The 27415-nt window shown below is 33.0% G+C and overlaps 1 protein-coding gene across 2 annotated transcripts in view; it reads left to right on the forward strand.

Moving 5' to 3' along the window:
• LOC136040186 (glycosaminoglycan xylosylkinase-like) overlaps window positions 1-25059 on the forward strand; it is a 74839-nt gene extending 49780 nt beyond the window's left edge. Inside the window, exons 6-8 of one of the 2 annotated variants that reach the window (XM_065724336.1) lie at window positions 9277-9459; window positions 15260-15316; window positions 24844-25059. In XM_065724336.1, coding sequence (XP_065580408.1) covers window positions 9277-9459; window positions 15260-15316; window positions 24844-25033 — 430 coding nt within the window. In that variant the 3' untranslated portion in view covers window positions 25034-25059. Of the gene's footprint in view, window positions 1-9276; window positions 9460-15259; window positions 15317-20214; window positions 20423-24843 lie in introns of those variants that run through there. The other variant, XM_065724335.1, reaches the window with a different exon arrangement.
• The last annotated feature ends 2356 nt before the right edge of the window (window positions 25060-27415 follow it).

Raw genomic sequence — 27415 nt, forward strand, 5'->3', positions numbered from 1 at the left:
TGTTTGATATGTGGTGTATTGGAGGCATTTTCAAAGGCTACCATAGCCGAAATATATCGGTCTGCGATTATGATATTGCAGCAGGGAGGCTAACCATAATACGAATGCATAGCAAGAGGAGGTGAAGCACCAAAAAAAAAATCACACCGTTAACACCATTCATATCTCAAATTTCAAGGCAATATGCTGATTGTAATTGGTTGATAGCCTCCTCAAAGCGGTGCTACTCCATAAAGTTATCCAGAAAGTTTGTATTCATGGTATTGCTAGATTGAAAATGCAAAGTTTCTATAAATATATTGATTCAGTCACCTGATTTTAACCAAAGTTCTTTTGCCAATGCGTCATTTCTTTACCTTGGCTATGCAGATTTTACAAATCATATCATTTTAATAGAGCATGTTTTCTTAAACTATGGGCTGTAACCCCAAATGCGGTCGCATAGCAAAATTCTGGGGTCACGAGAGATTTAATGTCAAATATTTAAACACGATTTTTATAACATCCAGATGTGTATTTGTGCAAAGTCACAATTACAAAAACAGGCATCTAATATGCGAAAAAGAAAACATGATGAGTCTTTTCTTCAATTTGGCTTTGCATTACAGTTTGGTTTTACATTTTAAATTTTTGTTTTTAAAATTCATTTTTGTTTTTTAAATTGTTTTTAAATTTTGGTTTTACATTTTTGGTTTTACATTTTAAAATTGTAAGAGTGATGAACAACCTCTTTGCTTAATCTGCAATGAATAATTGGCTTCAGAGAGAGTATGAAACCATCAAAATTGAAAAGACATCTTGAATCAAAGCTTCCAATGTCAATAAACCCAAAGAGTATTTTGAAAAACTGTATAAATCTTTAAATAAATCTGTTGAAAAATTTATGGCCGTTCATGAAAAATATTTACCCCGATTACCGTATTAAATAAAATAATCAGGGTGCAAGTATCCCTATCAATCGGTAATTGGTTGAATAAAAATAGTGGTTCATACAAAAGGAAGCTGCTGGTTGGTGTTTAATGGACAGCTCTATAATAAAATCAAAACCATAAATGCATCGACTTAAACATTAAACACAAATGTTCAATCGAGAAACGATTACAGGAAAGCGATAATTAAAAACATAAAAGGTAGAAAAAAGCAATAAAAGGTTACATGTGTGTGTGTGAGGAATATATATCAACTGCCAATGGGTTAAGGTGTTTCCAAAGAGTCGCAATGGGATAGGTTTATGCCTTGGTGAGAAGGCCGTGATTGGACAGATGGGGACAAAACAGTTGCTGATTGAGGCTTGTCACTTGCTTAAGAGCAAGTGTGCTCCTCATCCTTAGTCTGATCATTTAGCCCCTCTCAAGAGCTAGATGCATTATTGTTACTATGGACGGCTTCCAAATAGCATGGTTAACTTATAAGAGTGGGAACTGGGGCTAGTGTCGACAAAAAACTATCAACACCATCTTTTTTCAGGCGTTTTTCAGTGCAGTAATGAGAACAATTAGTATAATTGTTAAAATCAGGGTAGTTATACGTGTTTGATCACAGTTCACTAAAAGAAAAACTATTATGAAGCTTGAAAAAATGCCAAGTGTCACCTAACGCTAGATGGCTTTGATGTCGACATTAGTACCAGTTCTCATTCTTGTAAGCTTTCCATTCTCTTTGAGTGGACTCGTAAAACCTAGTGTAAGCTCAAGCCACAAAGACCAGCCCCTACCCTGGCAGCTGCTGTACTGTTGGTCCACCTCGAGCGTTGTAAATTGATATAGAGCCTGCCCAACTTTTTTTTTTACTCTTTGTAGGAGTCTTTTATAGTGTTCAGGTAAAAGTTCAATATGAGCTCAGTGACCTATGTCTTTTTTAAGAAAAGCTTTGATTGGACCAATCAGTTTCCTGAAAAAAATTCTGGCTGCTATATTTCTGGCTGCTATATTTCAGTAAGCCACTACTTGAGTATGAAGTAACAGTGGTACGAATAGGTGATTATTATCAATCGAAAGTCAAATACCACTATTTGATATAACTAACTACAACTGACAATCAACTTGTAAAAACACTTCACCTTCTTCATCCTTTTTGTATGTCCCCTTTCTTTTTTTCTTTTTCGTAGTTTGAATATGTTAATGAGTACAATCAGAAAGATGTCATTTTACTTTATCAACCATACTTGACCCATATGGTGTCAAGGTAGAAGAACCTTTCATGCCCTTGAAGTTCAATTACTGTATTGGTAAGCCTTGATGCTCGGTACTCAAGTAAATATATAAATTTGAAATCTCTCATTATTTCTATGGATATTTAAAGTGCTTATTAATTACATACCGTTAATTGTTAAAATTCAATCTAATTAATTTAATTTTAATTATTTTACTTTATCAACCATACTTGACCCATATGGTGTCAAGGTAGAAAAATCTTTCATGCCCTTGAAGTTCAATTACTGTGTTGGTAAGCCTCGATGCTCGGTACTCAAGTAAATATCTAAATTTGAGGTCTCTCAATATTTCTATGGATATTTAAAGTGCTTATTAAATACATACCGTTAATTGTTAAAATTCAATCTAATTAATTTAATTTTAATAATTTTATTTAATTAACCATACTTGACCCATATGTTGTCAAGGTAGAAAAATCTTTCATGCCCTTGAAGTTCAATTACTGTATTGGTAAGCCTCGATGCTCGGTACTCAAGTAAATTTCTAAATTTGAAATCTCTCAATATTTCTATGGATATTTAAAGTGCTTATTAAATACATACCGTTAATTGTTAAAATTCAATCTAATTAATTTAATTTTAATAATTTTATTTAATCAACCATACTTGACCCATATGGTGTCAAGGTAGAAAAATCTTTCATGCCCTTGAAGTTCAATTACTGTATTGGTAAGCCTCGATGCTCGGTACTCAAGTAAATTTCTAAATTTGAAATCTATTAGTATTTCTATGGATATTTAAAGTGCTTATTAAATACATACCGTTAATTGTTAAAATTCAATCTAATTAATTTAATTTAATAATTTTATTTAATCAACCATACTTGACCCATATGTTGTCAAGGTAGAAAAATTTTTCATGCCCTTGAAGTTCAATTACTGTATTGGTAAGCCTCGATGCTCGGTACTCAAGTAAATTTCTAAATTTGAAATCTCTACATATTTCTATGGATATTTAAAGTTGCTTATTAAATACATACCGTTAATTCTTAAAGTTCAGTCTAATTTTAATAATTTTATTTAATCAACCATACTTGACCCATATGGTGTCAAGGTAGAAAAATCTTTCATGCCCTTGAAGTTCAATTACTGTATTGGTAGGCCTCGATGCTCGGTACTCAAGTAAATTTCTAAATTTGAAATCTCTTAGTATTTCTATGGATATTTAAAGTGCTTATTAAATACATACCGTTAATTGTTAAAATTCAATCTAATTAATTTAATTTTAATAATTTTATTTAATCAACCATACTTGACCCATATGTTGTCAAGGTAGAAAAATCTTTCATGCCCTTGAAGTTCAATTACTGTATTGGTAAGCCTCGATGCTCGGTACTCAAGTAAATTTCTAAATTTGAAATCTCTACATATTTCTATGGATATTTAAAGTTGCTTATTAAATACATACCGTTAATTCTTAAAATTCAATCTAATTAATTTAATTTTAATAATTTTATTTAATCAACCATACTTGACCCATATGGTGTCAAGGTAGAAAAATCTTTCATGCCCTTGAAGTTCAATTACTGTATTGGTAGGCCTCGATGCTCGGTACTCAAGTTAATTTCTAAATTTGAAATATCTTAGTATTTCTATGCATATTTAAAGTGCTTATTAAATACATACCGTTAATTGTTAAAATTCAATCTAATTAATTTAATTTTAATAATTTTATTTAATCAACCATACTTGACCCATATGTTGTCAAGGTAGAAAAATCTTTCATGCCCTTGAAGTTCAATTACTGTATTGGTAAGCCTCGATGCTCGGTACTCAAGTAAATTTCTAAATTTGAAATCTCTTAGTATTTCTATGGATATTTAAAGTGCTTATTAAATACATACCGTTAATTGTTAAAATTCAATCTAATTAATTTAATTTTAATAATTTTATTTAATCAACCATACTTGACCCATATGTTGTCAAGGTAGAAAAATCTTTCATGCCCTTGAAGTTCAATTACTGTATTGGTAAGCCTCGATGCTCGGTACTCAAGTAAATTTCTAAATTTGAAGTCTCTACATATTTCTATGGATATTTAAAGTTGCTTATTAAATACATACCGTTAATTCTTAAAATTCAATCTAATTAATTTAATTTTAATAATTTTATTTAATCAACCATACTTGACCCATATGGTGTCAAGGTAGAAAAATCTTTCATGCCCTTGAAGTTCAATTACTGTATTGGTAAGCCTCGATGCTCGGTACTCAAGTAAATTTCTAAATTTGAAATCTCTCAGTATTTCTGTGGATATTTAAAGTGCTTATTAAATACGTACCGTTACTTGTTAAAATTCAATCTAATTAATTTAATTTTAATAATTTTATTTAATCAACCATACTTGACCCATATGTTGTCAAGGTAGAAAAATTTTTCTTGCCCTTGAAGTTCAATTACTGTATTGGTAAGCCTCGATGCTCGGTACTCAAGTAAATTTCTAAATTTGAAATCTCTTAGTATTTCTATGGATATCTAAAGTGCTTATTAAATACATACCGTTAATTGTTAAAATTCAATCTAATTAATTTAATTTTAATAATTTTATTTAATCAACCATACTTGATCCATATGTTGTCAAGGTAGAAAAATCTTTCATGCCCTTGAAGTTCAATTACTGTATTGGTAAGCCTTGATGCTCGGTACTCAAGTAAATTTTTAAATTTGAAATCTCTTAGTATTTCTATGGATATTTAGAGTGCTTATTAAATACATACCGTTAATTGTTAAAATTCAATCTAATTAATTTAATTTTAATAATTTTATTTAATCAACCATACTTGACCCATATGTTGTCAAGGTAGAAAAATCTTTCATGCCCTTGAAGTTCAATTACTCTATTGGTAGGCCTCGATGCTCGGTACTCAAGTAAATTTCTAAATTTGAAATCTCTTAGTATTTCTATGGATATTTAAAGTGCTTATTAAATACATACCGTTAATTGTTAAAATTCAATCTAATTAATTTAATTTTAATAATTTTATTTAATCAACCATACTTGACCCATATGGTGTCAAGGTAGAAAAATCTTTCATGCCCTTGAAGTTCAATTACTGTATTGGTAAGCCTCGATGCTCGGTACTCAAGTAAATTTCTAAATTTGAAATCTCTTAGTATTTCTATGTATATTTAAAGTGCTTATTAAATACATACCGTTAATTGTTAAAATTCAATCTAATTAATTTAATTTTAATAATTTTATTTAATCAACCATACTTGACCCATATGTTGTCAAGGTAGAAAAATCTTTCATGCCCTTGATGTTCAATTACTGTATTGGTAAGCCTCGATGCTCGGTACTCAAGTAAATTTCTAAATTTGAAATCTCTTAGTATTTCTATGGAGATTTAAAGTGCTTATTAAATACATACCGTTAATTGTTAAAATTCAATCTAATTAATTTAATTTTAGTAATTTTATTTAATCAACCATACTTGACCCATATGTTGTCAAGGTAGAAAAATCTTTCATGCCCTTGAAGTTCAATTACTGTATTGGTAAGCCTCGATGCTCGGTACTCAAGTAAATTTCTAAATTTGAAATCTCTCAGCATTTCCATGGATATTTAAAGTGCTTATTAAATACATACCGTTAATTGTTAAAATTCAATCTAATTAATTTAATTTTAATAATTTTATTTAATCAACCATACTTGACCCATATGGTGTCAAGGTAGAAAAATCTTTCATGCCCTTGAAGTTCAATTACTGTATTGGTAAGCCTCGATGCTCGGTACTCAAGTAAATTTCTAAATTTGAAATCTCTCAATATTTCTATGGATATTTAAAGTGCTTATTAAATACATACCGTTAATTGTTAAAATTCAATCTAATTAATTTAATTTTAATAATTTTATTTAATCAACCATACTTGACCCATATGGTGTCAAGGTAGAAAAATCTTTTATGCCCTTGAAGTTCCATTACTGTATTGGTAAGCCTCGATGCTCGGTACTCAAGTAAATTTCTAAATTTGAAATCTCTCAATATTTCTATGGATATTTAAATTGCTTATTAATTACATACCGTTAATTGTTAAAATTCAATCTAATTAATTTAATTTTAATTATTTTATTTAATCAACCATACTTGACCCATATGTTGTCAAGGTAGAAAAATCTTTCATGCCCTTGAAGTTCAATTACTGTATTGGTAAGCCTCGATGCTCGGTACTCAAGTAAATTTCTAAATTTGAAGTCTCTACATATTTCTATGGATATTTAAAGTTGCTTATTAAATACATACCGTTAATTCTTAAAATTCAATCTAATTAATTTAATTTTAATAATTTTATTTAATCAACCATACTTGACCCATATGGTGTCAAGGTAGAAAAATCTTTCATGCCCTTGAAGTTCAATTACTGTATTGGTAAGCCTCGATGCTCGGTACTCAAGTAAATTTCTAAATTTGAAATCTCTCAGTATTTCTGTGGATATTTACAGTGCATATTAAATACGTACCGTTACCTGTTAAAATTCAATCTAATTAATTTAATTTTAATAATTTTATTTAATCAACCATACTTGACCCATATGTTGTCAAGGTAGAAAAATTTTTCTTGCCCTTGAAGTTCAATTACTGTATTGGTAAGCCTCGATGCTCGGTACTCAAGTAAATTTCTAAATTTGATTTCTATGGACATTTAGAGTGCTTATTAAATACATACCTTTAATTGTTAAAATTCAATCTAATTAATTTAATTTTAATAATTTTATTTATCAACCATACTTGACCCATATGTTGTCAAGGTAGAAAAATCTTTCATGCCCTTGAAGTTCAATTACTGTATTGGTAGGCCTCGATGCTCGGTACTCAAGTAAATTTCTAAATTTGAAATCTCTTAGTATTTCTATGGATATTTAAAGTGCTTATTAATTACATACCGTTAATTGTCAAAATTCAACCTAATTAATTTAATTTTAATAATTTTATTTAATCAACCATACTTGACCCATATGGTGTCAAGGTAGAAAAATCTTTCATGCCCTTGAAGTTCAATTACTGTATTGCTAAGCCTCGATGCTCGGTACTCAAGTAAATTTCTAAATTTGAAATCTCTTAGTATTTCTATGTATATTTAAAGTGCTTATTAAATACATACCGTTAATTGTTAAAATTCAATCTAATTAATTTAATTTTAATAATTTTATTTAATCAACCATACTTGACCCATATGTTGTCAAGGTAGAAAAATCTTTCATGCCCTTGATGTTCAATTACTGTATTGGTAAGCCTCGATGCTCGGTACTCAAGTAAATTTCTAAATTTGAAATCTCTTAGTATTTCTATGGACATTTAAAGTGCTTATTAAATACATACCGTTAATTGTTAAAATTGAACCTAATTAATTTAATTTTAGTAATTTTATTTAATTAACCATACTTGACCCATATGGTGTCAAGGTAGAAAAATCTTTCATGCCCTTGAAGTTCAATTACTGTATTGGTAAGCCTCGATGCTCGGTACTCAAGTAAATTTCTAAATTTGAAATCTCTCAGTATTTCCATGGATATTTAAAGTGCTTTTTAAATACATACCGTTAATTGTTAAAATTCAATCTAATTAATTTAATTTTAATAATTTTATTTAATCAACCATACTTGACCCATATGGTGTCAAGGTAGAAAAATCTTTCATGCCCTTGAAGGTCAATTACTGTATTGGTGATCCTCGATGCTCGGTACTCAAGTAAATTTCTAAATTTGAAATCTCCCATTATTTCTATGGATATTTAAAGTGCTTATTAAATACATACCGTTAATTCTTAAAATTCAATCTAATTAATTTAATTTTAATAATTTTATTTAATCAACCATACTTGACCCATATGGTGTCAAGGTAGAAAAATCTTTCATGCCCTTGAAGTTCAATTACTGTATTGCTAAGCCTCGATGCTCGGTACTCAAGTAATTATCTAAATTTGAAATCTCTCAATACTTCTATGTATATTTAAAGTGATTATTAATTACATATTGTTTCAGCTGTTTTTTAGCAACTCGGAATGTAAACTGCAAACTACAACTCGAAATGTAAACTGCAATATTTAACTCGAAATGTAAACTGCAAACTGTAACTCGGAATGTAAATTACAAACTGGAACTCGGAATGTAAACTGTAAACTGCAACTCGAAATGTAAACTGCAATATTTAACTCGAAATGTAAACTGCAAAATGCAACTTGGAATGTAAACTGCAAACTGCAACTCGGAATATAAACTGCAAACTACAACTAGGAATGCTACGAAAATAGAATAGCCAAGGCCCAGTATGTTTTTTTTACAGTTGAAAAAAAGTTTGGAAGCATAGGAAGATAAGTACGAGCCAAGATTAGGATTTTGGAAGTTACAGTGATGACAGTGGTCAATTATGGTTCTAAAACGTGGTGGCTCAGAAAAACGGAGGAGAATTTGCTAGATGCCTTACTGAGAAATTGCCTACGGACTGTTCTGAGTACCCGACTGACTAACCGTATCTCAAACAATTAGCTATACGAAACATATGGTTCAATCTCGCTTTCAAGAACTATAATTAGAGAAAGTTTGTGATGGTTAGGACACGTTCTGCGGATAAGAGATTACAGATTGCCAAAGATTGTAAGTTGTTGGTGGTTTAACTAGAAAATTCGTCCATTCCTCCCATAATAAAATGCGTGTGGAGCAATTGCCTTTGCATCTCATGGTAGGGCTTATACCTTGCAATCAGTCCCTCCTTCCAACTTTCCTGCTAATAAGTATGTAAAACATAGTGTCATTTTTCTTCTGCAGCTATGATCAAAGAGTACGGGTAACTTGCAAGAGTGGAAACTGTTTATAGTGTCGACGAAAAAACCTCCACGCCATCTCGTCGCTTGGCAGCACTTGTCGTTTTTTCATTACAATAATAAAACTAATTAATTTAGTTTGTATAGTGGGTAAAATTAGTGTAAAACCAAGCTCGAAAACATGCCAAGTGCTAGATGACGTTGATGGTGTTTGCCGACATTAGTGCCAGTTTCCACTCGAAGTTACCCGTAATTTTTGGCCAGTCAACACCAAATGTTAATTTTCTGCTTCTTTTTTCTAAGGTGGGAAACAAATCCAAATTTTTGTGATTATTACAAATCCAATTCAACGTATTCCAAGTGGTTACCAGACATCGTAGACGCAGCGATTTTCGATTTTATCCTTGGAAATGGCGATCGTCATGACATGGAATTTGCCATGGATTATCCAGATGCAAAAATTCTCCTACTCGATAATGGAAAAGGGTATTCCAGTTTAAACATACTTTTTTGTGTGCTATTTAGATCCTTTTTTTAACAATTTCTTTTTATTGTTTATAATATATTTGGAGACCTGCCATCCCACTTACTCCCGAAAAGTGAAGGCAAGGGCGACTCAAGGGGGAGAGCCATCTTTTTTTGGCATTCGGTAACAATTTGCAAAATTTCTGATTTCTGCTGAAAACTTGGCAGAAATCAGGTAGCGATTCAGTAAATCTACGAAGTTCGCCCCACTCCCCAATGAAAAGAGGCTTGGGACACCCCTGGGTGAGGGCGACCCATTTTGAACCCTTCTTCTAAAGGGCATCATAAATATCATAAATTTTTATTTAAGGGCTAAAAGAAGTAAATAATCAAGATAATTTATTTATAAAAACCCTGAAGAATTTAAAGAAAATAAAAATAAAGTAAAAAAAAACGTCCCAACGAAAGAAAAATGTTCCAACTAATTTTAGTCTTTTTCAGAAGTGAGACGCTTTCAGAAGTTGGTAAATTCCTTCTCCTTAAAGTTTAAAATCGTCAATTTCAACAAATAAAAATTAAACACTTTTTTGTGTTATTCAGATCCTGATTTTGTTATTTTGTTTTTAAGGAGAGAATAGGGAAATTCCAGTTTGAACACATTTTCTTTCGTGTATTTTTTAAATCCGGATTTTGTTTTATTATTTAAAATTTATTTACCGAAAACTCTCCATCCCACTTAATTCCGAAAGGTGAGGGCGATCCATTTTTTTACTAAAAGGTGAAACAAAAAAATTATGGAGGAGCTAGATGAAGTGAACAATTAAGATAATTGAACTAAAAGTATAGAACCGCCGAAGAATTTAAAAATGAAAAAAATCGTTCCAACGAAAAAAAAAAATTAAATGCTACAACTGATTTTAATCTTAGAAGTCAGGTGCTGGTCCTTTAAAACTCCTTTTTACTTATGATAGTTTGCAAAGGTCTTTAGGTATACCAAAAACAAAAAGAAAATTTGTCTTTATTCCATTCTTATTTGGAATTTCTTGGAGATTCTATGGAAAATATCAACCATGTTTTTTTAGAAATATTACTTTTGGTTGAAATTAAAGGTCAACACTAGTAGGGCAAGGCGAACGCTCAAAACTTTATTGTCAGACGGGTTTCGAATAAGGTTTCGATTCTTTTGGTAGGTTATGATTATTTTTTAACTTTTTAAAACGTATTTTTGAACTTTTTTTTAATTTATTTTTTAACTTTTGATTATTTTATTTGATTATTTTTATTGATTATTTTTTATTATATTTTGGTAGGTTTCTTATCTCAGCATATCTCACATGGAAAAATTAAATCCCTCAAAATTTCCTTAATATGAATCTTTTTCTTAGTACCTGGGCCATTTTTTTCAACAAAAGTGCCCCCCCCTTCCTTACTTTTGCTCCTGTTCAGTCCTCACACAGGAAATCAGCAGAATTTTTAAATTTATGGATTGTGCTGTTATTCTTTTTATCTATTCTTTCTATTTTTATCTATTTATTTTTGTAAACTATTTTTAAACTATCTATTATTTTTATCTATTCTATTCTTTTTGTCTATATTATTCTTTTATATTTTGTACCAGTCTTCTTCAGAAGACTGAATAGTCTTCTTCAGAATAAAATGTAATTAACTATTAGTTAATATAATAAAGTTTATATAAATAAAGTAACTATGACACAAAAAGTAACTGTTACACACCAATTATTTATTTATCAAACAATTGGACGCCGAGTGTTCGATTGCATTATACTTTTTGATTTTGAAAAATGTATGAAAAGTATATTAAAAGCAAAAGTATTTGCTTTTGTACACGTAGTCATTCTTACTGATAAAAATAAGAAAAAATTACATCAAGAGGTATGATACAAAATTAAAATAAGGTGAAAACATTGATAAAAAAATCTTTATATTCCTTAATTGTCTGCGTGTTTACTTATAATTTACAGTATATATATATAATAATAATAATAACTATAATAATAAATATATGGTAAAATTCTAGTTAATTGACTTCTTCCTATCTCGGAAAGGGTTTAGGTTAAGAAAATGAAACTTTCAGGGATAAATCTACAGACTAAAGTATGTCCCGGGAAGGTATTTTGAAGCAACTACCTCTACTCCTTTTCCCTCTAGAGGGCCGTGACCTTTGATGACCCTTAAAAATATGTGTGTTATAAAAGTGAAACCTTGCAAAATAGATCTGCTTAATTGAAGTACAACAAAATTGTTTTCAGCTTCATAACTTGGCTCAATTCCATTTTATAATGTTTTAAAGATATGCAAATACATTTCCTAAATTAAAAAAAAAAAAAAAAAAAAAAAAAAAAAAAAAAAAAAAAACATTGATATGGCTCAAAATTCTACTCAAATCACAGGAATTGCATTTGCAGAACTAAAGGCATAGAAAAAGTAACTAGTAACTGAAAATTGAGGTAAAATGTTGTTTTGTCAAAATTTCAATAGGTATAGACCTGTCATGTAGGCAAATTTCAGGGCCCTCTAGAGAGAGAAGGAGTAGAGGTGGGTACTTCAAAATAACTTACCGGGACATACTTTAGCCTGTAGACCCATCCCTGAAAGTTTCATTTTCCTAACCTATACCCTTTCCGAGATAGCAAGAAGTCAATTAACTAGAATTTTACCAAATATATTATTTATATATATTTTATTTGAAATTTAATATTAATTTGAATTATAATTTAAATAATAATTATAATAAAATTGTAAATTATAAATTATATATTATATAAATAATATAATAATAATAATAATATAATACTAATATATATAATAATAAAAATAATTTACAGTATCAGGTAATTTATCCATACCTCTCATCAATGGGCCTAAGGAAATTCGCCTATCCCCGTGAGGCGTGTAAACACGTTAGGATTGAGAAATCCATTTCCAGTCCTTTTTACAAATGTGTCATTTAATAGGCACAAATATACTGTAAGTAAATTCCCATGAAAACAGCCTTGACATGGAGCCTTTTGTGGGGATGTTAAAAGAGATGCATTGATTATTTGATATTAATAAAATTGAAGTTGAGCTGACTATTTTTGTGTCTTAATCTTATGTTTTCTTCCTAATTTGCTGTCTTAATCCAAAGAATGATTAAAAAATGTTCTATTTTAAGCAGTGTCGGTCATTTGGGGTGGCAAGTGGTGCAACCGCACCGGGCCCCGTGCTAACAGGGCCAGATATGTTACGAGTTACAATCACGTGAGTGATTTTGTCACTAAGCGAGGGGCCTCACAGGAAAAGTCGTGGAATGTACGGCTGGGCTTTCCAAATGTGGGGTCCCTTCTTTATGTAGATCGGGGTCAGCAGTTGTAAAACTGTCACCCCCCCTCCTTTGTTAGGGTCTTTTGGTTCTGGCTATCATATAAACGCCTTTCCTTTTTTCTTTAGTTGATTTCTCTTTAGTTAAGTTAATAAAATTAATTTAATTTTCTTTAGTTACAGTTTCAAAATTAATTAAATTAATTAATTTTTTCAAAAAAAAAATACATTCAATCTTTCCTGTTGCTGCTTTTAGACAAATTGTGAATTTGGCTAGAGCCCATTAGCCATTAGCCCATTAGGAATATAATATTTTTTTTACTTATTTTTTATATTTTATACTTACTACTTATTATATATTTTTTTCCAGCTTCACGTTAACCTCTTGTCCAATCCGTGTTAAGCTATATATTAAAAAAGGATTGCGTATGCATAACACGGTTCCCATCATTGTGTTGAACCTGGTCCAGTCTGAAAAGTATTCAGTGAAAATACATCCCTGATGAAAACTCGTGAATCGATAACCGTGAATTTGGCAATTTTTTAAGTAATTAATTAATTAATTACTTAATTAAATTAATGCAATTTTTATAATTTTATAAAAAAAATATTCTATTCCTAATGGGCACTGGCTAATGGGATCTAGCCAAACGTTTTAGTTTTCGGGGGTAATAGCTACGTCTGTGGAAAAAATGAAGATATTAGACTATTTTATGATTGCATATGGTAAAGAATGTGATTAAAGGCTCGAAAGATTGAATGAAATTTTGTTTGAAAATTATTTTTTTTTAATTTTTGAGATTCTTTAAGCCTTATTTGTCTTTCACTTATTTAAAATTTTTCTTAAATTCTTAACACGGATTGGACAAGAGGTTAACGTGAAGCTGGAAAAAAATATATAATAAGTAGTAATATAAAATATAAAAAAATAAGTAAAAAAAAAATATTCTGCTTAAAATTAGGCTCCGCTTCAAGTCATATTTAAAATAAACATATGAAAAAGTGGATTAACAGACTCTTATTGCCTCATATTTTAGGATAATTTTCAATGTATTTGTAGCTTTAACTCCACTCCTTACTTTCGTTCGGAAAAAAAATGATTGTTCAATTTCTGTTATTTTTTCTTCTATATTATGTTCAGGATAATTTAAACATACATTGAATTGTCACCATTATGAAACCCCCGCTCTTCTTGGTAAAACCTAACATTTGTTATAATATACTTCGAGAATGAGGGCTCGTTTTCATGTATTTGCTGTAAACAATAGAAATATGCTTCATAAATATGAGGAAAGGAGTGTCTATACATAAAAGATCAAATTATTTCTCACATGGTTTCAATGTTCAAAATTTTTTCGCATTAAAGTTGTTGGAATCACACCTTACGCCCTCATATTGTATATTTTGTCCAAATATTTTCCTCCAAGTTAAGGATAGACTAAAAAATGTAAGGGATACGGCAGTAGTCCCATAAAGTCCAAACCGGCGGTGCTGATCCCTTGAGCCAGGAAGTGCAATGGATGGCTGGGGGTCAGCCATCCTGTGCTTTCACACACCCTTCGTCCATCCCTTCCCCAGATTTCTCTAGGTCCCCATTTAGAGCTGGGTCAACTGTGGCTGAGCTTACAGAGTCATGCCACTGACCCTCGTCATAAACCAAATAACCGGTCATACCAGGAGTCGAACCCCTACCTTTTGGACAAAGGATTCCAGATCTAGCGCGCTAACCATTTGGCTAGGGCGACTCCAAGCTAAGGGAGCTCAGGAAAGTGCGTAAATCCCTCCGTACTGATCTTAAGGATTTTCCATGGATCTTTTGAAAGTATTGTAATACGCTTTTTGAGACTAAAGGGAAACTCTTCCAAAGATATTCAATGGCACTCATGTAATAGATGATGTGTATCTATACTATGCTATAAAAATGCTAATATTACCGAACAGACGAACTGTTATACGTAACAAGACGTCAACAATACGTTTAAAAGACGCAAACTAGACTAAGTTTGCGTTGTCTAGGAACCATGAAGTGTTGCAGTAACCCTCTCTCGGTCTCGCAACCCAAAGTGTTGCGGGAGCAACACTGGCAGGGCGACCTGTTTCCTCCTACAGCCTTCCCCCTTAGATTTTGAAATTACTTTTTCGTTGGTATATTCATTGAAACCACTTTTTATGATCTTTTCATTGAAAACATGGAAAAAATGACAAATTTTCTCCCCTCCATAGATATTGAAAAATGTATTGTGCCCTTCAACCTCTAAAAATCATCACCACTAGTCGCTAGAAAAGTAGTTATTCCTAGTTTTCAGTTTAAAACTTTTCATTTTCATTCAAAATCGATTAAATTTTAAACAATCAGACGCTAATCAGTTTGGTGATGCGGACGTCTACGGCTTAAATTTTAAACAATCAGACGCTAATCAGACGTAAATCAGAATACATACTCTTGATTTTATTTTCTTTAATCAGTTAATTGGTTTTAATATTGTTCATTCTTTTGTAGTCTAAGAAACGCAGAAGATCACCTTGACATCCTGGCACCTTTATTCCAGTGTTGCATGTAAGTTGTTTTTTCATGTTTTTGGCATTATTCAGAGAATATTGTAAAGTTGCCAGGACAACACTGGAACAATAATATTCCAGTGTTGCATGTAAGCTGTTTTTTCATATTTTTGGCATTTATTGAGAGAATAATGTAAAGTTGCCAGGACAACACTGGAACAATAATATTCCAGTGTTGCATGTAAGCTGTTTTTTCATATTTTTGGCATTTATTGAGAGAATAATGTAAAGTTGCCAGGACAACACTGGAACAATAATATTCCAGTGTTGCATGTAAGCTGTTTTTTCATATTTTTGGCATTTATTGAGAGAATAATGTAAAGTTGCCAGGGCAACACTGGAACAATAATATTCCAGTGTTGCATGTAAGTTGTTTTTTCATGTTTTTGGCATTATTCAGAGAATATTGTAAAGCCTCTTCTTGATTGACATTATTCACCCTGCCAGTAGCAGGGGACTTCGATTGGACAGCCAATCATAGTCTTTGAAAATTTGATGGCTGTTCTGTCATGTTGGCTGTCCAGTCATAGCCGGCTGTCCAAAAATGATTCACCTTCAAAAAATGCTGCTGACAGGGTGAATGGTTTTAATCAACACGAGGCTTGAGTGAAGAGGACCTGTATATTAATGCTAGGAAGATTAGAAACATTATCAGCAAAGATATTTAAACATCCATATTTTTAGAAAAACTACACTGTTATAAAACCACAAATAAAAAAAAATGCAAAAAGCCATAGTTATTTTTTAAAATTAAAAATTCCAAATTGAGATTTTTTATTGAAAAAAATGAAAACTATACCAAATGATTTTCTTCTGAAAAGGTGGATTTGCACATAATTAGATCTAAACGATACTTTGCTAAAGAACTTTCTGTAAGCCTATGTAACTAAGAAGTTCTGACTTCCCAAGGTCAATTGCAATAAAGTTTCTAAACTATATTTTTCTGAAATTTTTAAGTAAAAATTTGTTCCTGATTTTTTTTTCTATAAGAGCCCTGAAATTATCTTTTTTCGTATACTCTTCGTAAATCGCAGAAGCCTGTGTTGTTAACTCCTTATCAAATCCTTTCAAAGGGTGGGGTAATTGGAGAAGATGCCCAAGGCGACGTGGCTGAGGGGGTCGCGTTTGGGGAAATATTTGACTCGGGAGGGTACGCTGTAATTAATTTTCCCTGGCACCACCAACCCTAGGAACGGCTCTGCTTCTTATCTCTTATTTGCAGCGCATTTACGAATTTGACACATATGCTCATTTGACTCAAGTTAGGTTATCTTTGTAAATCAATTCTTATGTGTGTTCTAGTTCAAGTGGCCACGGGGGGTCCTCGAATCTGTGCAAAAACTGATACGCTTTTCCTCATACTTTCGAATATTATTGTCTTTTAATTTTTTTTTTGTTGTTGTACCGTTTCTTTGAATCTATGCTAAAACTGATTTTCAAAAAGAAATTCCAAAGAAAAAAATTACGTGCAGAATATAACCAATCATAGAAAAAGACAGAAATTCGAGGTATTTGGGAACTAGGCACGGATTTTGATCCCCCCCCCCCTCTCATCAGTTTCTATACGGATCTGAATAAACATACACACATGATATTGTATTCGAGAACAAGAGGACAAATTACAAAAAAATTAATTCTAATTAAAAATTAAAATTAAAAAATAAGGAGATCAAAAATGTTTTCAAAAAATTACAGATTATTATCTAGTATAAGATTGTCACTTGGCTGCAAAATAGTAGCTTCAATTCACGAAAATGTAGAGAGGGACCAAACGTAATTTTCATAGTCTAGGTGGGGGGGGGGGTTAGTGTTATTATTCATAATTTTCTTTAGTAAAAAAAAACAAAAAAGTAATTTTGAATAAAATAAACATAAGGTATGTTATAAAAATCTGAATGAGAGGGGGAGGGGACTATGAGAGGAAAATACCTACCCAAACATTTTTTAAGCATCTTGTTTTGGGTATTTTCACACCAGTTGACTGGCTAAACATGACTTACAGAATTTTGCAAGTTTCCTTAAGTAAACAAACTGAATTTTGACCTGACATAATGCTGATGTAGGTTCATCTTATCCAGTGGCTCTTATCCTAATATGATTGATACCAAAAATAGGAATTAAATAGTATGCATAATTCAGTTTTTCACAATTTTCGGTACATTTTGTCGATTTTCTCACAATAGGGCTCCAGTGTGATGGTTCACACTTTCAGAAATTTATAATGAATCACACTTCCGCTGACCACCATACAGTAACCATGGTTCTTTTTTTTGGTGGATGTACGCCTTTGCGAAGTGCCTAGGTGGATCGTCGGTATCCAACCAATGTCCTGAAGATCTCTTGCTGTCGTGGAAGACCCACTTGTAAAAGTACTACCTTATAGCGCCCATCGTAAACGTCATTATAGCGCCCAATAGTAAACGTCATACTTTATTTTTCATTTTTACTCTGGGTGATATGATTGTCATATTGTTATCCCATCCTCTTGATCACGCATCATGCTTTCTTAATAGTCAGGTTAAACCGATCTGGAGATTCCACTCATTTGGCAACAGTTTTCGCGATTTGAAGGGTATCCATGTCTCTTTAAAACTAAAATAATGTGTTATGAAGGTAGGCATCGAAGCATTATAGCTTTATTACTCTATTTAGTCACTGCTTCTAAATGTCATTTTTAAATATATTTCACAGACCTGTATTTGAGTACCGTTACTTTCACGAGGCACAGCATGCCAGTTTTCGATCTTTGCCATCCTCGATATCATGGTTGTAGCGACAGCTACAACCCAGTAAAGTGTGAAACTCGGCCCATGGTAACCAGAAGTTTAAAAATGTGTTAAAAAATTGTCTAGTGGGAAAAATTCTAAAAATAGCTACAACCTAGTAAAGAGCGAACCACGGTCCACGGTGACTTGAAGTTTAAAAATGTGTTAAAAAATTGTCTAGCGGGAAAAATTCTAAAAATAGCTACAACCTAGTAAAGAGCGAACCACGGTCCACGGCGACCCAAAGTTTTAAAATGTGTTAAAAAATTGTCTAGCGGGAAAAATTCTAAAAATAGCTACAACCTAGTAAAGAGCGAACCACGGTCCACGGTGGCCCAAAACTTAAAAATGTGTTTAAAATTTGCAATTTTTAGTTGATTCAGAAATAGCAACTATCATTTCGATTTATCTTGATAGTAAAATGTTGTTTTGAAAATAAATTTACAGGAATTTAGCAAAAACAAAGAAAATAACTTTTTTACATTGGTAGCGCTAATATATACTTTTTTATATGGTAGCGCTATTTTCGGCATTAGCACACAAAAAGCGCGTTTTTGGTCCCATTTCCTAAAAGAATGAGAAGGGCAAATCTCTATGATCTAAACACTTATTCTGTGATTTGCAAGCCCCCTTTTTTATTTTCCTCCCTCCCAGCCCCCTTAATATTATTTATAAATCGTCTGCTGACTATGTACAGCAACATAATAGAGGCAACAGACGGCTGGAGCCTCCATACAACAACATAATAGGCTACAGCAACATAATAGAGAACTACTTAACGGCTCATTTAAAATATAATTTTTGTATCTAATCGCTTTTGATAAGGGCTGACTTAATAAAGCCATCATAAAGTGCCCTATGGCGTCAACGATTGCACTTAAGGCGTTTTTTTATGAAGACACCAAAAAGCTATTTTCCAATCAAAAGACTCCGGAAAGGAAATTTTAAAAATCTAGACTGGGACAAAACAAGGGGGAACTGCCCCCTCTTAATTGCCGCCAATAGAACCATCACGCAGGAAATATCTTAGGGAAATGTGTAATGGCTCTATTCAAAGCTATTGATTATTCCAGCGTGCTTTTTGTTGGTTTATAGTGGAAAGGAGAATTAAAAAGCCGCATCGAGCGGTGGTAAAAATTTTGAGGCTAATTTCTTAAATTTTCTAGCATGTAATAAACCCGCGATTTGAAAATGCAAATAGTATAAAGAAGACTGTTATTTATAAGACGCTTTTGTCGTCTTGTCGTGGTATGTCTAATGGTGATGGCTCTTCTTTGTAGCTTTTGCAACAGAAATTCATATTTTGGATAGAACAACACTGGCTAGTAGTATTTTCCTATGTTTGTGGGTTTCTGAAAAATTAGCGCTTTGCTAAAAACTAAGCTTCCTTGAGTTTTTTTGGAGAGTTAAAATCGTGTAGTATAAGCTGAGATGTATTGAGAGGTTTATGAATAATTCTTTAATTTCCTACAGGCCACATTTCCTCTTTATGTTTCTGTTTTGTTGCTTCGATTTTGTGTTTTTAGTAAAGTGCTAGTTTTACAAAATGCTAAAAATATAGGGAAATATCACGAACCAGTTTTGTTTCGAAAATATGCTGCGTAAACTGCGAAGCAGCAGTGCTTTTCTTTTAAATTAATTTGAGTTTTTTTAAATTAATTTTAGGGTGGCCTCGTCAGTGGTGGCAACGGTATTAACGTGGTAACGGTGGCTGTTTTGATGTGTCAGTTTTGGGTTTTTAAAACGCTAGTTTTTGATAATTCCCGACAAATGTCAAGAATTTTCACGAGCCAGTTTGTTTGAAACGTTTTTTCGAAAATATGTTCCATAAGCCGCGAAGCAGTAATTTTTGTTCGTTTTAAGATGCAACTTCGCTCTTTACTTTTATCAGAAATACTATATATCAGAAACATGCTATATCAGAAACAGCTATATTAAACATTAATACTATATATCAGAAACATTTATATATCCTATGTTAGGATATTATAATTAATTATAGGATATTATATCAACTATTTTCTTTCCTTTTTTATTCCTAAATTCCTGGGGCCAGGTATGAGTAAATAGCTGATTTGCCGCTAGTCTTTTATCGAGGTTTATCAATGACTATTGAATCTTCTTTTGATAGAGTCAACAGAGAAACGTTTTTAGATGACTTCCTCCGGAAGATTATTCCAGACCGAAGTGCAACGTCAGATGAAGCTGTTCGTCAAGTACTATGTTCTCGGCTTGTCAGTCTCAAAATAGTTAGGCCGAGCTGTGAGCCTTTGTGTCTGTCTTGTTGGTTGGACAATTGGGGGCACAATACGGGAAAGCTCTAGAGAAGGAGGTTAATTTAACTACTTGTAGAAAACAGCCATCGACGCTACATCGAACCTCTCTCTAACGGACTGAAGAGAGTCAAGGGAAACGACTAAACCTGTCCTATTAACCATATTTTGAATATTTTGGAATGGTGCCAGCAACGTTTTCGGAGTACCAACAAACAGCGAGCATCCAGACTCGGCAATGGGTCTGATGAAAGACTTATACATTGGGATGATCGAGCTGAGCGGTTTAAGCATTGAAGGGTTATCCCCAGCATGCTGGGGATAACCCAAGGTTTAAGCATTGAAGGGTTATCTCCAGCTTGCTCGCGCCAGGAGTTCTCACCCGGTCGTTGTGAGTGTTCCAAGAGGAATATGTGGAAAAGTGGATTCCAAGGAGACATCTCTTTATTTCATAACTTTCTCTTTCCTTCGATGGCATGTTTAAGGTGCCTGTTTATAGGTGTTTATTTCCCTTGACTCAATATTCTCGTGGTAAATTGGACAACATTATCAAGTTCTGGCTTAGGCGTCTGTTGGTTTTCATAAGGTGCCACGCTTTAGTAGGAATTAGCCAGAAATTCCAGACATGTCGAGAACTATATAAGCTTGGGTGTGATGAGTATTTACGGGGGGGGGGTCATCCCCCTTTAGCCTATTTAACCTTTTAACCCTTCATCTATTTTACTCTTTTTAACCTCTACCATTTGACTCTTCTTTTTGTGATTCCAAATTTTGTTACGAATTTTTCAACATTATATTTAAAAAAATATAAAATAAAAATGAAAAAAATATATAATTTTTCTAACGAATTACTGATTTTCATCTGTAACTTTAAAACGCAGCGTTTATCCTTAAACTTTAAAAGAAAAAAAATAATGAATACTTTATTTGGAGGTTTCACAGCTTTTTTCATAATTGCAGATCATGTAAAACATTTCTTTTGGAACTTTGCAAATGCTTATACTTAACCTTAAAAACTTTCTTCTAATATTAAAACCCAACCCCTCACTTCAACTTCTTTTATGTGCTAGCATGCATTTTTTTATCCTTTTATCTTTTAAATATTTATGATTGTTGGTCCCCACCCTAGACCAAAACATTAGAAAATTGGTCTTTTCAGCTACGGGCGAAAACATAGCTAGGTTCTTTTCCATATATTTGATTTTCCGTTGGATTCCTATTCAAGAAGGAATTTTATCTTTTAAGACTAATTAAAAATTTTATGATTCTTTCTTCTTAGCGATGAGGTCGACATATATAATTTCCGATTCCCGCAACTAAAGATCTTATTTTTCTTTTGCTTGTATTTTAAAATTAATCGTTACTAGCTCTCAAGAGGCCTAACTCATCAGTACAAGCTTCCTCTAACATTTTATTTATATATTTTGACATTTTTATTTTTGCTTTGTCTCTATTTTTCAAAAGTGATATCTAGTCTTTTTAAGACCCCTAAGATAGATATATATGCTTTTTTCACTCCTAAATCATAGATTATGATTTTTCCTTTTTTAAATGTTAATAAAAATTCAGTTTCTCAAGAATCTTAGCACAGAGGCGGATGTTCCACCATGATCAGCGTAGAATTCCTCAGTATTTCAGCACGTCACTGCACAGAGCCACTGTAACACAAGCTCCGATGAGACTGAAATTAGATTCAGTTTTAATTTTACCTGTGAATATTCAACACATTTATTTTTGCAAATGAATTAATTCTCTTCAGAGTCCAACAAAGGCACATTAAGAAAGAAAAGCCCTTTGTTGCTCTCTTTCAAAATGAGTCAGAGTCCAAAAATGCCACTAACATGGAGAAAGAAGAACCCTTTGTTGCATACTTTAAAAATGAGTCAGAGTCCAACAAAGGCAATAACATGGAGAAAGAAGAACCCTGTGTTGCATACTTTAAAAGTGAGTCAGAGTCCAACAAAGGCACTAATATTGAGAAAGAAGAATCCTTTGTTACTCTTTTTAAAAATGAGCAAGTCCAACAATGCCACTAACATGGAGAAAGAAGAACCCTTTGTTGCTCATTTTCAAAATGACTCAGATGACAAAATGTTTAGCCAAATAGATATAGAATAAATGCATGCTGGTCATCATAGTGAATTAGAAGAACCAAAAACAGATGGAGCTGAACCCCTACCAAAAAAAATAAAAATTGACAAAGGGCAGAATACGAGTGTTCTAGATGGTGCCATTCATGAAATTGGGGGAGGAGAAACTCATCCATAGCGGATTTTTTGCCCAAAATCAGGTTCCAATGCAATAACAAGATTGTAAAATATCAAATGATCAAAGAGTCTTTATTTCAGATGATATCAAATTAAAAATTTGGAAAAGAAGCCTTAGTGACATAAAAAAGGAATGGACCTCATGAATGCAAGATGTGCCCTAAACTATTTCATAAATATTTTTATATTTTATAAACACTAAAATTTAGAATATCAATAAATATTTGTTATAGATAATATAATATAAACTTATAACTAATATTGAAGTATTATTATAAATATTTTATAAACTATTTCATACTGAAGAAAAACCACATAATTTCAAGGTGTTCAGTAGAATGTTTTCTCCTCTTAAGCTCTAATTTATCCACATATATGAGAGGTCATACTGGAGAAAAAAAATTATTTGCACTCGAGTGTTTTCTGATAATTCCACCCTATCTAGACATAAAAAGATTCATACAGGAAGCAAGATGCCCGTGAATACCCAAATGAGTTACTGTAGATCCTAAGTTTAACCAGAAAATGAGTGTTTCAGCTAGATCATGCAAGAGTGTATTGGTCTTCTTTCTACTACTACTAATACTAACAACTCGCTGCAGCGTCAAGCCGCGTAAGGCCAAAAAGCTACATACACTCCCCCCATTCCAATCTATTCAAAGTCTCCCTCTTCGCACCATCCCAAGAAGTTTCTATATCTCTTAAATTTTTCCTGGTGACATCAATCCCGTTTGGCGACGACCTGCTTTTCGTTTGGCCCTAAACGGTTGGCCGGCAAAAACAGTCTGTCATCTTTCGTTCGCCCATCTCCTAGCTATCTCAACCTTTCTTTAATTATGGCGCTAGAAAGCGGGGACTGAACCACATTTTTCGTACAGATTACTGTTTGGGATGCGGTCAGTCAGTTGGGTACTTGAAACTGTATTATAATCTTACAATATATTTGTTTGGTCAAATTTTATCTAGAATATAATTGTTTCTAGAATATAATTATTCTTTCACACTCATTTACCGTGAAAGAATGTAGACTTCTACGCTTCCTCTATAAGCTTACATTATTCACCTGCGAGAAATTGCACTGCTTTTCGTAACCTTCAATATAACAGATTTGCCATTGTCTTTACATGATAAAGCCTATAAAGATAATTAACGGGTTTTATTAGGCTTAATGGTCTGCATAAAACATTTTTTAGCTTATTTCCTCTTCACTTGTCCTCTTCTTTCGCGTAGAAGCATTCATCGTTTAGTGAAAAGGGCCCAAGTCCATTTTTTTTCCCGAAAATGAGTTTAGCATATTTTTCGAAAGAACTCAGAGATCTATTGAGTGGTCTACTCAAAATTGGCTTATCTTTAATTCTGATCGAGTTATGAATTGGTTCAAAAAGGCTTTATTCTAAACCTTATCTTCTAAGTAACGAGCAATTCAGCAATTTGGACATTTCCAGCGAATTCCGATCGAAAAGATAACTAGGAAACCGTCATTAAAGTTTAAATTTCTTAAATTCTGATTTTTAGAAATATTTTTTCCATTTTTATTTTTGCTCTCCTGTAAAATTAGGAAAAGTGAACTGAGGCCCTTTTTGCAAAACGCCACGGAATTAGAGGTGGTAGATTACCTGGATTCACATCATATTTCTGTTGCAGCAAAAAGTCAGGCTCACACTTCTTACAGTAGTTCCATTCTTATTATTTCTTTGTGTATAGTCAATGAGACTCTTATCATTCATATATGTATATAACTTCGTAAGTTTGAATTTGCTTGTTTGATGTAATATCACAATAGCCTATGATTACCAAAGGTTTGTAATCGTAAGTTGCATTATCTTCAAGGCAGTCATGAAGGAATCGTGCTCTCTTGTTACTCATCCCTCCGAAATCCATCCCTTAATGACAGATTAATACTTTGCGTAGGATTTTTTTTTTATCAAGTTAGGCTGGGTGTTTTGCCATTACTCACACTTATCGTTATGCTAATGTTCCTTACGCTAAAGTTTAACTTTTGTCCCAATCCCTTAAGCCTGCTCAAGCACAAAAATCATTGAATTGGAATGAGAAGTATTTTTAAAGCACAATAAAACTGGACTAAAGAGCAATGGGGTGAAGAGAGCGCAGCCCTCCTCATTCGTTTTTAAGAATTCATGTTGCTCCTTACTTTCAGTTGAAAAGACATGTTTTCATACTATAAAGTGAAAAGTTGACCTGTTTACTTTTTTTTTACAGTTTGCGAAACTCTACTAAACAGCAGATTCAGATGTTCCAGCGTAATCAGTTCTCAAAGCTTTTAATGGAAATTAGCTCACGTGATTCTATCCAGCCAATTGCAACTCAAGAACAGTTTAACGCGTTCGATCGAAGGATAGCTATTGTGATAAAAGTCATCAATCTTTGTCATAATATACTAATTGTGTAAATAAAATTTATATATAATTTTGAAAATACTTCAAGCTATTAGAAAACTGTTCAACTTGACGTGGACTAACCCCTAGAAGATATTCAAGATAAGTAAGAACAGAAAAGTCAGGCAAAGTCAGAAAAGTCAGACAATGTAGAAATGCCCCTATAGTCAACGAAAATTTTTACAAAGCTTACCTTTCTATTTTTGGCGTATTTCATTTCAATAATCTTATACATAAATAATTTGTTGCAAGTAATACGTGGATTTTTGTTGAGAAGAATAAATCGTGCTCGAATAAAATTTGTGTGACAGATTCTTGTAGTCTCTCAGACAAAGAGTGGGTAGGCTAAATTACAAGAATGGGAACTAGCGCTAGTATCGACAAATGGAAACTATCAACGCTATCTAGCATTTGGCATTTTTCATTGTAATGATAAGAATAATTTATTTAATTTTGCGTCGTCAGTAAAATTAGTGTAGTAATAAGCGTGTGCTGTCAGTTCCTGATAGAAAAACGGTTACAAAGTGTCGCCAAATGCTAGATGGCATTGATGTTTTCGCCGACACTAAAACCAGTTTCCACTTATAAGTTATCCATACTCTTTGGTCTCTTCTCTAATCATAGGTTGTGATTTCCAGAACACGAAGCTGATTACTTTTAAAATTTCACCCTCATCAACAACTTTTTCTGATGTTAAAATGTATGACTGACGAGAATCATTGGAAATGTATCCTAAGAACTTCCACGTATAACTCCTAGTCAAACTGAAATTAAAAAGTTGTCACAATTAAAGTCACAATTTTAACGCCTGTAAAATATGACTCCTTATGAATTTTCAAGATATAAAGTTTTTTTGGTGACTTTTTTTTTAAACTACAAACGTAAGCAGCCTTTCATTGCTAAAGCCATAGCTCCAACCTAGTAGAGCGAACCATGGTCCATTGTAACTACAGGTTTAACAAGAGCTAAGAACTCATATGGCACTTGTGACGAAGCCAGAAGAGCCAAGAGCTCATATGGTATGAGCTCTAACAAAATTCTAAGAATCAATAGATTGATTTAAAAGGAAAATCAGAGGCTTAATGCCGGTGAGATTTAAAATAAGAGCTCTGAGTCAGGATGTCCTTCTAAATATCAAAATTCATTAAGATCCGATCACCCACTTGTAAGTTATAAATACCTCATTTTTTCTAATTTTTCCTCTCCCTTCAGCCCCCCAGATGGTCGAATCAGGGAACACGACTTTATCAAGTCAATTTGTGCAGCTCCCTGACACGCCTACCAATTTTCATCGTCCTAGCACGTCCAGAAGCACCAAACTCGCCAAAGCACTGAACCCCACCCCCTAACTCCCCCAAAGAGAGCGAATCCAGTACGGTTACGTCAATCACGTATCTACGACATTTGCTTATTCTACCCACCAAGCTTCATCCCGATTCCTCCACTCTAAGCGTTTTCCAAGATTTCCGATTTCCCCCTCCAACTCCCCCAATGTCAACAGATCTGGTTGGGATTTGAAATAAGAGCTCTGAGACACAAGTACCTTCTAAATATAAAATTTCATTAAGATACGGTCACCCGTTCTTAAGTTAAAAATACCTCATTTTTTGTATTTTTCCGAATTATTCCCCCCGCCCAACTCCACCAAAGAGAGCGGATCTGGTCCGGTTATGTCAGTCACGTATCTTGGACTTGTTTTTATTCTTCCCACCCAGTTTCATCCTGATCTCTCTGCTTTAAGTATTTTCAAAGATTTCCGGTGCCCCCACAAACTGCCCCCCACCCAATGACGCTGTATCCGGTTGGGATTTAAAATAGGAGATCTGAGTTACGAGGTCCTTCTAAATATGAAGTTTCATGAAGATCCGATCACTACTTCGTAAGTTAAAAATACCTCATTTTTTCTTATTTTTCAGAATTAACCCCCCCCCCCAACTCCCCCAAATAGAGCGGATCCGTCCCGATTATGTCAATCACGTATATAGGACTTCTGCTTATTTGTCCACCAAGTTTCATCCCGATCCCTCCAATCTAAGCGTTTTCCAAGATTTTAGGTCCCCCCCAATGTCACCAGATCCGGTCGGGATTTAAAAAAAGAGCTTTGAGACACGATATCCTTCTAAATATCAAATTTCATTGAGATCCGATCACCCGTCCATAAGTTAAAAAACCTTATTTTTCAGAATTAACCATCCCCCCCCAACTACCCCAAAGAGAGCGGATCTATTCCGGTTATGTCAATCACGTGTCTAGGACTTGTGCTTATTTTTCCCACCAAGTTTCATCCCGATCCCTCCACTCTAAGCGTTTTCCAAGATTTTAGATTCCCCGTCCCTCAATGTCACCTGATCCGGTCGGGATTTAAAATAAGAGCTCTGAGACATGATATCCTTCCA

Source organism: Artemia franciscana, chromosome 20 (assembly GCF_032884065.1).
Source record: "Artemia franciscana chromosome 20, ASM3288406v1, whole genome shotgun sequence".
Classification (NCBI taxonomy): Eukaryota; Metazoa; Arthropoda; class Branchiopoda; order Anostraca; family Artemiidae; genus Artemia; species Artemia franciscana.